Below are 11450 nucleotides of genomic sequence, written 5' to 3'. Positions count from 1 at the left end.
GAATTGATGCAATCTCTTTACATCACAATACCGAGAAACCTGCCTCCTCTTCTCCAAAGAGACAGCCCTCCAACACAGGGAAACAGAACTAATCTTACCTCTATTCCCTGTAACTTTTCCCCGTAGCTTGTTCCAGCCCTGGGACAATAGGAAAGTAAACCACAGAGCCTGGGCTGGGGGGGATCCCCGGGAAGGGGCGGGCAGGTGGCGGGATACACTCAGCGCGTGCCCGTTGCTAGGAGACGGGCGCTTCCGGAGTTCCCAGGGGCGGGCTCCACCTGCCGGCTGGGAGGGCGCTGGCAGCCTCGCCTCGGGCGTCCGGCCCCTTTGACTCCGTCCGGCCCCAGCGGGGAGCGGTCCTCCAGCTTCCCACAATCCCCTTCGGTTGCTTCCCGGCTAAGATGGCGGCCGCGGCTTGGTGCTGCCGGGCACCCTGCCGGACGGGTAAGGGCCCTTCCCCTGGGCTCCCAGCAACTCCCCTCGCTCCTCTGACAGCCCCCTCCCCCCAAGCGCCAGTGGCTGCCCCTCCCCTTGGGGGGCTGCATCCCAGGAGCCCCTGGGGGGGCTGGGGAGAGCCTGGGCTGATCCCCCCCCTTTCCCTTCCCCTCCCCCTCCCCCCTGTAAATCCAAACACACCAAACTTGGTATTTCACACTTATTGCTGCGGTGGGTCCTGATCTTCAGACCCCCACGTGACCCCTGCGCGCCCCCCTGCCCCCAAATTTCAGATCCGGGTCAAAACTTTGCATCTTGGGCTGGTCAGTTCCTGAAACGCCTCTGCAGCCTATAGTGGCAGGGCCAGGCTGAAGTGATCCCTTATGGGGGGTCCTTGGGATCCCAGGGCCAGGCGCTCAGGTGTGTTTTAACTATGTCGTTCTTTTTTCTTCCCTGCACCAGGCTGGCTGCCCTCCCTGCAGATCGTCCGCCACGCCAAGTCGGTCACTCGTCACTGGAAGGCGATGCACTTTGAGCGGCAGAAACTGATGGCGGTGACGGAGTACATTGCCCCCAAACCGGCCGTCCCAGAGAAGTGCATCGCTCCCCGCATCAAAGCAGTCAAGGAGGTAAGTCTCCCAGCCCAGGCTGAGACGCTTGTTAGTTGGGCTTACCCTTGTGTGCTAAAAATAGCTGCGTAGATGGTACTTTGATGTTGCGTCTCGGGCTCTCGAGCCCACAGTGCCCCCAGGCTTGAGACCCTAAGCTCCAGCCTACGTAGCTATTGTTAGCGTTCTAGCTTGAGGCCTGCTAACCCAAGTCTCTGGACCCGGGCTGGGAGGCTTGTTCCCAGATGCAGGGTAAACACAACCTTGCAGGCTCTGATTATTCGCTGGGGATTCGTGGCTCTAGAAAACCTTCTCGGGTTATAGTTGATATTCCCTTTCTTATTCTTGATGCTGTTGGGTCTGGACTTCCTCTTTGTTGCTCTGTTTTGTTTTGTTTTTCCTATCAGCCTCTTGAGTGATAGAGACTCTGGGTGAGCCCTGTCTCCTGTATTTCTCAGCATTTCTACATCCCTTCAGCTTTAAAGTCTGATCGACCCTTCTGTTCACTGTGTGCCTGATTCATTGGTGGTGCTGGGCATCCCAATCACGCCTGCTGAAGCATGTATGAGCTGGAGATGTTTGGCATCTCTCAGATCAGATATTATGCCCATGCCGTCTCCCCAGAGCGGGCTTCTTCAACCTTCGTATTCTGCTTTTTCCCGTCTTGGCTCTTCATTTGTGAAGGACCCAGTCCAGCTCCTCGCTAAGTTAACGGCCCATTGATACCAGTGGGTGTGGAATCCGACCCCTAGTTCAGATGGTAATGTGGGCTAGTAGCTAAAACGGGGAACAGGGAGTTAGGATTCCTTGGTTCTATTCCTGGCCCTTCCACTTACCCTGTTTGTGACCATGGGCCAGTCACTGAATCTCTGTCTCTCAGTTCTCCCATCTGTAAACGAGGGATGATGCCCACCTCTGGGAAGCACTTTGAGGTTCTTGGATGACTGGAGCTCTATAAAGGCAGAGTTCTTCTGCTTAACTGCTCTCTGCGCAGGCTTCAGGGTGACACCCATGTTTCCCCCCAGATTTAGGCTTTGACAGTTGTGTGTTTAAAAAATGTGTGTGTGTGTGTGTATATATATATATATATATATATATATATATATATATATGGCTCTCCCTCTCCCAGGAGAATGGCTATGCAAAGCTGTTACGCTGGCAAGTGGCAGAGACGTTCAAGGACAGTAAAATGATCGCTGTGTGTCAGCACAACTTTACGCCCAGCGAGGAAATGCTGCTCATGAAACACCGCCTCAGGAAGCACAACATCCATGTCAAGTTCTTCCCTAATGAGGTACAGTCGGCACTGCCTGGCAGCTAAATCCAACATAGCAGGCCGCTCCTATTGGAGCGAGGTTTAGTTCTTAAGAGGGTGCAGCAAAGCCAGTGCGTGACTGTGCCCCCAGATTGCCAAAAAAAGGGGGAGGATGAAGGTTATTGTGCGCCCTTTGTTGTGGTATCTGGGTTTGTTACATGTTTTTTTTTTAAAAAAAAGCCTCATATGGAGTTAAGTGCTGTCTACATCAAAGCACCAGATGGGCTAAGATTGTGGAGGTTAGTTTCTAAGGCAAATTAACAGTTGGCCAAAAAAGATGAACCTTGCATTGTCCTGAAGATGCACCACTAGAGGGAGCATGTTCCACAGCCAGGGCCCTTGCACCACAATGCCTTGTCCACAGCTCAACATCTAGCTTGGCTCTCTTGATGTTTCATAGCGAGTTAGGAGATCTGAGGCAGCTGGGTCCCAAAACATGGAGGGTTTCGGACTCGTTCCCCACCTGGTTCTGAATGCAGTTGTTTTCAAGCGAAGTGCACTGCACACAAGTATAACATGTTCATTCTGGCCTTCCCCACTAAACGGGCTTCTGCATTTCAGCGTTGGGTGAGGCTCCTAAGCAGCCGTCAGCACACGATCTCATCATTCACTTACTGGAGGATGTAAGCGTTCCCACCTCTGCCTCTTTCTGGAGCACCGGGCTTTAAACACGCTACCATGCAAGGGACTGTGAGCACTGCAGAGGGAATGTCAGAAAAACATCTGGCTACTGGGGAACTGATGGTGCTGGCCACTTGGGCTAAATGAATCCAATTTCAAGGTGGTTTTATGCTGAAAAATCTAGTTAGAGGGTGTCTGGAATCTGCTGGCCTCAGATTTCGGGGAGGGCCCAGGTCTGTTCTCATCTGGGGAGATAAAGGGCTTAATTTGAATATGGGACTCCTGAAATGACTGTCCTTTTGGTATCTTGAAGACAGCTTCAGCCTTTTTGTGATAAATTGTGATCTCTCTCTCTCTTCCTTACCTCACTTACCGTTCGCCTCCCTCTTTCAGATTGTGAGACCCTACCTGTCAGTATCCAAATACAAGAACCTCCTGCCTCTCTTTGTGGGCTGCAATCTCATGTTAGTGAGCCCAGAAATCAAGGTGAAGGAAATGTTGCGAATACTGAAGAATGTGCCACAGATAAACCTCCTAGGTAAGGATTCTCCCTCTTGGATCAACCTGCTTGGAGAGCGTCAGGTATTGTTACTTATATCACACGGGTGTCTAAAAGTGCTAACTAATGTCAGGGCCTTTTCACGCCAGGTGCTGTAGTTACACTTGGTGAGAGGCTGCTCCGGCCTCAGAGTTTATGAACAAAAGAGAAAGGGTGGATGGAGTAAACAGACCGAGGGAAACAGTTTACTCAGAGTGATGCCATACTGCTGCCAGGGCTGCTGATAGAACCTGTGTCCTGCCTGGTAGTTCAGTGCCCTGTGGCTCACACTACCTCTGGGTGCATCTGTGAGGGGAAAGTTTCTGTCTCTGGGTGGTTGGCCCAAGCATCTTTGGCACAGCTGCTTTGCCCTCAGTCCCCAGCGTGTGCAAGAGGGGTTTGTGTTAACTCAGTCCAGTGACTGCCCGGCTGGTGCAGCTCCCTGATGGCAGAAGGCTGGAGGAATTGCTCCTTGGGTCTCATGGGTCAGTGACTATACAAAGAAGTCTCTGGAGTAGAGAATAACTTTGAACCAGGCTTACAAACAGCGATACTTAGCTGGGCATGTGGAGCTGTTTCCTGGACGGCTGAAGAGGCTGGAGCTCTTTAAGTCACTGATTGAAATTCAGTCTAGGATGGGAGCCATCCAAAGCCTTGACCACCTCATGACTGCTAGGGGGATGAATTGGTCTGAGTGCAGGTGCTCACATCACATTAGCATGCCCCTTCTCCCCCACCTTGTTGGCGGAGTTAGAGACTAAGATCACGTTCCCCTTGAAGTGGGCCCTTCAAGCCAGGTCTGAGTCACTTGGCAGGGAAGCTTGTGCTGCTGCTACCTCTTCTTTCCTAGGTCCTGTCTACTAACTGAGTGCAGGGCTAGGAGCCAGGAACACCTGCGTTCTTTTTCTGACTATGCCACTGATTTGTTGCCTGATCTCAAGCAAATCATATCATCTTTTCCCTTCCCCCTCTGCAAAGAAGGCATCATGGTCTCCAGGGCTGTAAATCCAGCAGCTGTCACCAGCATTAAACTCCCATAACCAAGCACCTCCCTAATGCACCTATTGAAAATAAAAGATCCCTGGCTCTCTTTCCCGCTTTTGCATCGTAGCCAGTATCTTGCACTCAGCTGTGTCTGCTCCTCTCTTGTCTTTCAGGTGCCTGCATTGACAACACCATCCTAAGCAACCAGGGGGTTGTAAACTACTCCAAGCTGCCCGCTATGGAAATCACCCAGGGGCAAGTGGTGGGCACTCTCTCTCTCATGGCATCCCAGACGCGTGGTCTCCTGCAGCATAGCTCTGTGCACCTCACAGCTTTGCTGGATCAATACATCAAACAGCAAAGTTTTGGAGCTGGGGAGACTGATGGGAAGGCAGGGGACGGCCAGGCTGAGCTGTGGCCTGCCAAGAGTTCTGCAGGCCTTTGATGCCAGTTCCCCAGCACTCTGTTTATTAGCCACATCCTGTACATAGAGGCTTATAGCAGGGAGCCTGAGCCTGCCAGGTTTCATCTCAGGTGGGTGTGGATTAGTGGAAGAGGCCAATCGCCTGTCTAAGCCAACAACAGAATTAGCAGGAAAAAGATCCTAGGGGACTAACCTGTCAGACTGATGCTAATGGAATGTGCTACTGTTTGGGGGTGGAGTCTGCTGTGTTTGGGGGTGGAGTCTGCAAGGTGGGTGCAGTTCTCCTTTCTCAGCCTGGATATGTGAAGCTATTCCTCCCTCTACTTTCTGTAAAACCCCCTCTGGTCAGTTGGTAATGCAACTGATGGATCATACCGAGTCTTCGTCAGTGGGAAGGATTGTTCTGTGATGTGGGAAGTGGAGCAGATGGTGGTTGTAGCACTGCATGCTTTCCAACCATTACCAATCCAGCAGTGAGACTCACTGGGATCCAGGGGAGACCAGAAAGCACATGGGGAAATTGAGTCCCTCTCTCAGGGGAACTGAAAGGCAGCCACCTCTAGGGTGGAAGGCACCAATTGTTTAATGACAGACAGTAATGCTTCTCTACACTTTAAGACAGGAAGTGAAGAAGACACTGAAACAGCAGGCTATGCTAGGGACACCAAACGGAGGGATATGCCTTCACAGCAGCTGGAAAGTGTAATTCCTAGTGCGGGCAGATGTACACGCGTTAGCTCTGTGTAATCTCCCCCCCTAAATATAGCAGCGTGTCTGCTGTGGTTCAAGGTAGCCGCCTGTGGGACTAGTCTATGCGCCTGTGGCCACCCTGCTATTTTTAGGTGCTGGCTTGAGTAGAGCTAGTGCACATGCGTCTGTGCCAGCAGGGTATTCCGTCTCCCAGCTGCTGTGTCGACGTTCCCTTCATGGCTTGAGCACGTGTTGAACCCTAGAGAAAGATGACCATTTTCTATGGAGACATTTTTGCTGATGGAAAATGCCTTTTTTTTTTTTTTTTTTTTTTTTTAAAAAATAATTTTTTGGGGGTGGTTGTGGGCTTCTGTTCTTGTTAAACTATGAAAGATTTTGGAGTCTTCAATTAACTTCCGAAAACATTTGAAGACAAATCTTATTTTTGTTGGAAACATTTTACAAAGGAAGGGGAAAAAGAAAACGAGCTCGGCTTCAGCTAACAGCTCGGTTCTTTCAGATGGGGCCCAACCGTAGAGAGCTTGACTATCATGGTTATTTTTCTCAGATGGGCAGCCCCTGCCTGTCCTCCCCAGGGGAGAACCTCCTGCTTCTCCCTCATCTGTGCTTCAGTCCGGCACAGGAGAACTACAGCCCAATGCCTTCCTAAGAGCTGGGGCAGGCACCCTGCCCCACCCAAGAGCAGAGTTCCCTGCCTCCAAGTGCCACTGTTTTTCCACTGAGTCTGAAACCAAACCCAGCCCTGTGTTAGCAGGAAGGGATGTTAGCAAAATAGCCTTCACAGTGTAGTCAAGTGGCAGCCAATCTATCCTCTTCGCTGCTGTTTGCAGGGTCTGGGTGGCAATGGGGAATTGAAGATGTGGAGATTTTAGTCCTGATGTATATTGGCCTAATACCACTGATGTGAGTGGACTTGTGCCTAGCTGAAGCAGGGCTGTAGATGGCATCAATCTACAGGCCTGCTGTATAAAATGTTTTATCAGCACTGCCCTTTAAATTTTTGTTGGATCAGGGCCCCTATTCTTTTTTCTGATCGCTTTTGCCTCAAGGTTGTGTGGACTGGAGCCATGCAGTAGCAGTGACAGTACTGCCTATGCCTCCTCCAGAGATGGAAAAACTCCCTGAAAGCGAGTTCTGTTGTGGGTGTTAACAGCCGCCTGTGGACAGCTCCTTTGTCTGTGCTGTTGAACTGAACTTTGCAAAGCATCAGGGCCCGGCCCCAGCCTGGCTGTGGGAGCGAAATGGGAGGACTCGTTAATAAACATTGTTTTCTAAAATGTCTGGGCTGTGGGAGTCTTTGTCTGAGGCTTTGCTCTTAGGATTTTTACAAAGCAGTTCTCTTCCCCCCCATCCCATGTGACTTCTTTGGTGGCTTCCCTTCCAGCTGCAATATGATCAGCATACTGTTGGTGCTGCAGGATACTGGCCTAAAGCCTTCTTTAGGCAGAGCACAGACCTCCCTGATCCTCAGCTCAGTGCAGGCAGGGAGAAGGAGATCCAGTCCCTTTGCCAACTCGGTCCTTGGGCTCTGCTGAGACTCCAGGCATAGGGAATCCTTCTCCCAGTAGATGAAGCCTGGGTGGCAGAACATCTCACAGGTCTCCTGGGAGACTAAAGAACAAAGTCTGATGTTAATCTGAGCTGCTCCTGCGTCCGAGATGCACCAAACTCTAGATGTCAGGTGGTGATCTCTGTGATTACGTGCACGAACGCCTCTTCCAATCTGTCCAGTAAATGGGTTCAGTCTTAGCTTTAGTGAGCTAAGGAGGGTGATAGTATTTGGACTTCTCCAGCATCTTCCGTCCAAGGATCTCAAGCCCCTTTACCAATATTAAAGATGGTAGGGGATTGTTGTCTGCTGAGGAAACAGAGGCACAGCTGGGACGTGACCTGCTCCCAGACATGGGGGATCTCTGCCCAGCAGTGGCGTGTGTGTGGAGTGTTGTCTCTTTCAGCTTCCCACCGACACTGATGTCAGAGTTATACTTAGCTCAGGGTAACAGGATGTGGCAGAGCCTGGAACAGAACCCAGTTCTCTGCCTCCATTTCCTGCCTGAGAGCTGAGGGCCATCCTTTTGCCTGGGAGGGAGCTGCTGCATCTTCTCACGAGTACCTAAATCTTCTCTCTGGGACCTGTAGATCTGTGCGTCTCCCAGGCTGCTTCATTCTCACTCCCTTTGTTATCGCTCGTAGCATAAATCACTCGATATCCCTGAGCCTGGGCATTGCTATAGGTGTCTGGAGGGGCCGATCCCTTCGCTACTCACAGCTCTTGTTCCCTGATATGTGACCCCAAGTCCAAGCAAGTGCGGTGCTCTCCTGATTAGCAATAGGGAGACTGATTTCCCCTGGTGACCTTGGCAGGAGATCAAAAAGGGGCTAGCAGTGACACCTCTCTCCCAAGCACAGTGCACTCATGAGGGCAGCCTGGTCCCCTTCTCCAGGGGGGAGAATGTCTTCTTCATGCCTTTGCTCTGCATGGCAGCCAGGAAAGGACAGTGTGTGCTGCTAATAACCCCTTTTGGTTGATTGTAGAACCCAGACATGCCTCCATCGGTGTGGTGTGGACCATTTCGCACCCTCTCTCCCACTGATCTGATATGGTCAGGAAAGACCCTACTGGATGGCACATGATCTGGAAACTTCAACAGTGGCATTGCATTTTCAGATTGTTCAATGGTGCCCCACTGCTACAACTGTGGAGGCAGGGGAGAGAGGAAATACTTTGCCCCATGCATTGAAGTGGAAATTCTTCCACCATTGGGCTTAGCACATGGAGTTTTCTGCTGGTGCTCCAATTGCAAATTGACTGGATTTTTTCTTTGCGCGATATCTGAATGATAACAGCTCTGAAATCTGCACTGAGGTGGTGATGGGAGGGTGGGGGAGGTTTTGTAAAAAAATGAACGGTCATTTTACGTTGATGAAAATTTGAAATATGTTCAAAGAAAAATGTTGATCCAAATGGGAAAAAATATATAGATTTCATGTACTTTTTGTGCATCTTTTTTCCTTCCAGTGACAGGTGAACAGAGAGAGCTGCTGGAAGCAGACGTTGGTTTTAGCTATTGGATCAACAACATTCCTCATTCTCCATCCCCCTTTATGCCCCTGCAATTTAGTTCCTTCCGGTGGCTTCATCTACTCTGTATCTCTACACTTGCAGCTGTGGCCCTGCCGTACTTTTGTACTCCCTTCCGGAGATAGCTGAAGATATTAACTCTGATCTCTGAAATGCAACAGGCTTGGGTCCTGACTGCGTGGAGAAACCAATGTTTTCTCCACTTTACTTTGTGCTGCTGTAGCAGTTGAGATAAGGGTGACAATTTTCTGTGCTTTTTGGCAGAAAATTGGGTTTTCAACCCTAAAAAGCATTTTTTCTTCCCTTGGCACAAGATCAAAATCCAAAATATTTACATTCTGAAAAGCTGCTCCCAAACCACCTAGGAGATGTAGTTCAGGTGCCTCACACTCCTGTTCTAAGTCAGCTGAACTTCTTGGCTGGATTTCATCTCCCATGATGCACTGCCTTCCCTCACCAAGAGGGGAGATGGTGATGCATCATGGGACACCAGCCTATAGAGGTGAATGGGAGTATGAGGCATCCAAATGATAACTCCTATGAGGCACCGCAGCACCATTTCAAAACAAACATTTTGGTTCTTGGCCAAACTATGTCAGTTAGATTTTTGGCCCCAAATTTGAAATTTTCTGCTGTCTTTGAGATCCGCAGGGGCCTCTCCAGCCAGGAGTCCCTAGAGTTAAACATCTGAGCATTGTCAGCCTGCAGGACTTTGACTTAGGAACTATTGTGCCAGTGGGAGAAGCAAGAGGATGGAGAACTATGTGGTTAAAGCTCTGAAGTGAGAGTTGATTCCTGGCTCTAGCATGGTTTTCTGTGGCCTTGGGGACATCACTTGACATCGCTGAACCTCAATTCCCACTGTGTAAAATTGGCAGAGGTTTGTGGTTGTGTATATTATCCTTCCCAGTTCCTACCCCGCAGGGGTGTTAGGAGGCTATGTTAATTGTGAGATAATCTGACACCATGATGAGAGTGACCAGCATGACAAGTCCAAAAGGGACATAGTGTCTGTGCACATGGAGTGCCAGCCCAGTTCATCTCTAGCGAGGTCCTTCACATGATCTGGCCGACTCTCCTGTGGCTGTGTCCCTTGCTGGTGATCTTACGCAACTGAAGCTTATGGTGTCCATGTGGTCACTGGCCCTGTGTGGCCTTCCTTGGCAAATGCCCTTTGTTCTTTCATGCTAATAAAACATCTCTATCAAGACAGCCACTCAAAGGGAACCAGTGTTGATGGAGGTAGTTGGTGGGTTCAGCGGCAAATATGCTTTTTGCTGATTTCATCCTGCCAGTTAGTATGGAGCAACTGACAAGACATTCGGTTTGTTGCTTGTGGCGCCTTAGAGACTAACAAATGTATTTGGGCATAAGCTTTCGTGGGCTAAAACCCACTTCTTCAGATGCCCAAATAAACTCGTTAGTCTCTAAGGTGCTACAAGGACTCCTCCTTGTTTTTGCTGATACAGACTAACAGGGCTACCCCCTCTGAAACTTGTTCCACCCTTGTTACCCTAGGTGACAGCCTGTTTTGGGGTCCATTCTGTTGAGCTGGTACTGCCTGGAGTGGCTGTGTGTTTGGGTCAGCCCTGGTGAGCCGGTCCTGGCCCTGGTGACAGGGTTTGAGTGGGTTCCCACTTGATCCCATGTTGGCCTGGGTCAGGTGTGTGTTTGGGTCGGTTCTGCTGAGCCAGTGCTCCCCCCCAGGGGCCTGTTTGGGTCGGTTCTGCTGAGCCGGTGCCCCCCAGGTGCGTGTTTGGGTCGGTTCTGCTGAGCCGGCGCCGCTCCCAGGTGTGTGTTTGGGTCGGTCGGTTCTGGGGGAGTCCCTGCCGCTCTTCCCCTCCCAACGCTCCCCCCGGGGACCTCCCGGACCAGCCTGGGCAGCGCCCGGTTGGAGAGCAGGACCCTGCCTGGGAAGGCTGGAGCGGGCGCGTCCGGACCGAGCGGTCCCGGTCTCGGTCCCGGTCCCTCTCCCGAGTCCTCCACGGAGCAGGGGGGCAGAGCCGAGCCGCGGCAGGCGCGATGGGGGATTAGGGGCGAGCCAGCCGCTGCCGCTTTCTTCCGTGTTCCGGCTTCCTCGCTGGGCACGGATGCTGCCGGGCGAAGGCGGCGGGGCCGGCGCGGGGCTGGGGCTCCCCCCGCAAGCCTAGGTAAGGGGCCGCCGCGTCCCCTTGCTTACGTGCCCGCGGGGGCGGTTGGAACCGGGCCCTGCCGCCGGGGCCAAGCGAGCCGGGCGGGGCTCCCCCCTCCCAGCCCCGGGCAGAGCCTCCCCACGCTGGCTGGGGCGCAGGAGGATGGGGGTCGGGGGGGGGCTGGGCACGGGGGGGGTCTCCTCGCATCCTGTCCTGGCATGGGCGGGGGTCTGTCCCCCAACAGCCCGCTCCAGGAAGGGGCTCTGGGAGTCTGGCCCCGGCTCTGGGGGGCCGGTGTGTAACAGGCTAGTTGCAGTGGGTAGCGACTGGCAGCCCCCGTCACGGACCGGGGTCCTGGTGGGCTGGGTGCTGTCCTGGTGAGGGCAGCAGGGGATTGGCAGCCAGGACTCCTGGGTTCTATTTTCAGCTGCGGAAGGCAGTGCTGACTAGGGGTTAGAGCAGGGGACAGGCAGCCAGGACTCCTGGGTTTTATTTCCAGCTGCGGAAGGCAGTGCCGACTAGGGGTTAGAGCAGGGGACAGGCAGCCAGGACTCCTGGGTTCTATTTCCAGCTGCGGAAGGCAGTGCCGACTAGGGGTTA

General features: G+C 52.2%; 1 protein-coding gene across 2 annotated transcripts; it reads left to right on the top strand.

Annotated features, from left to right (window-relative positions):
• Nucleotides 1–385: 385 nt before the first annotated feature.
• On the top strand, nt 386–6913 carry MRPL10 (mitochondrial ribosomal protein L10). Of its 2 annotated transcripts, XM_032791398.2 has the most exons (6): nt 390–444; nt 898–1064; nt 2173–2337; nt 2759–2867; nt 3373–3517; nt 4675–4783. In XM_032791398.2, the coding sequence occupies exons 1-6, from the start codon at nt 402–404 to the stop codon at nt 4685–4687; spliced, it is 642 nt and encodes a 213-aa protein (XP_032647289.1). In that variant the 5' UTR covers nt 390–401; the 3' UTR covers nt 4688–4783. The 2 variants fall into 2 exon arrangements, with proteins under 2 accessions (XP_032647288.1, XP_032647289.1); XM_032791397.2 differs by lacking the exon at nt 2759–2867 and having other exon boundaries at nt 386–444; nt 4675–6913.
• Nucleotides 6914–11450: the final 4537 nt, after the last annotated feature.

Source organism: Chelonoidis abingdonii, chromosome 21 (genome assembly GCF_003597395.2).
Source record: "Chelonoidis abingdonii isolate Lonesome George chromosome 21, CheloAbing_2.0, whole genome shotgun sequence".
NCBI lineage: Eukaryota > Metazoa > Chordata > Testudines > Testudinidae > Chelonoidis > Chelonoidis abingdonii.
The sequence above is the reverse complement of the archived record's forward strand: the minus strand, read 5'-3'. Positions and strand labels throughout refer to the sequence as shown.

What these genes read in the sequence shown, in the direction of transcription:
- MRPL10 (XM_032791397.2), top strand. Translation starts at nt 402, where the DNA reads ATGGCGGCCGCGGCTTGGTGCTGCCGGGCACCCTGCCGGACGG. An exon ending in TCAAGTTCTTCCCTAATGAG is followed by an intron (nt 2,338 to 3,372) that starts GTACAGTCGGCA and finishes TCCCTCTTTCAG; the next exon opens with ATTGTGAGACCCTACCTGTC. An exon ending in GCCACAGATAAACCTCCTAG is followed by an intron (nt 3,518 to 4,674) that starts GTAAGGATTCTC and finishes CTTGTCTTTCAG; the next exon opens with GTGCCTGCATTGACAACACC.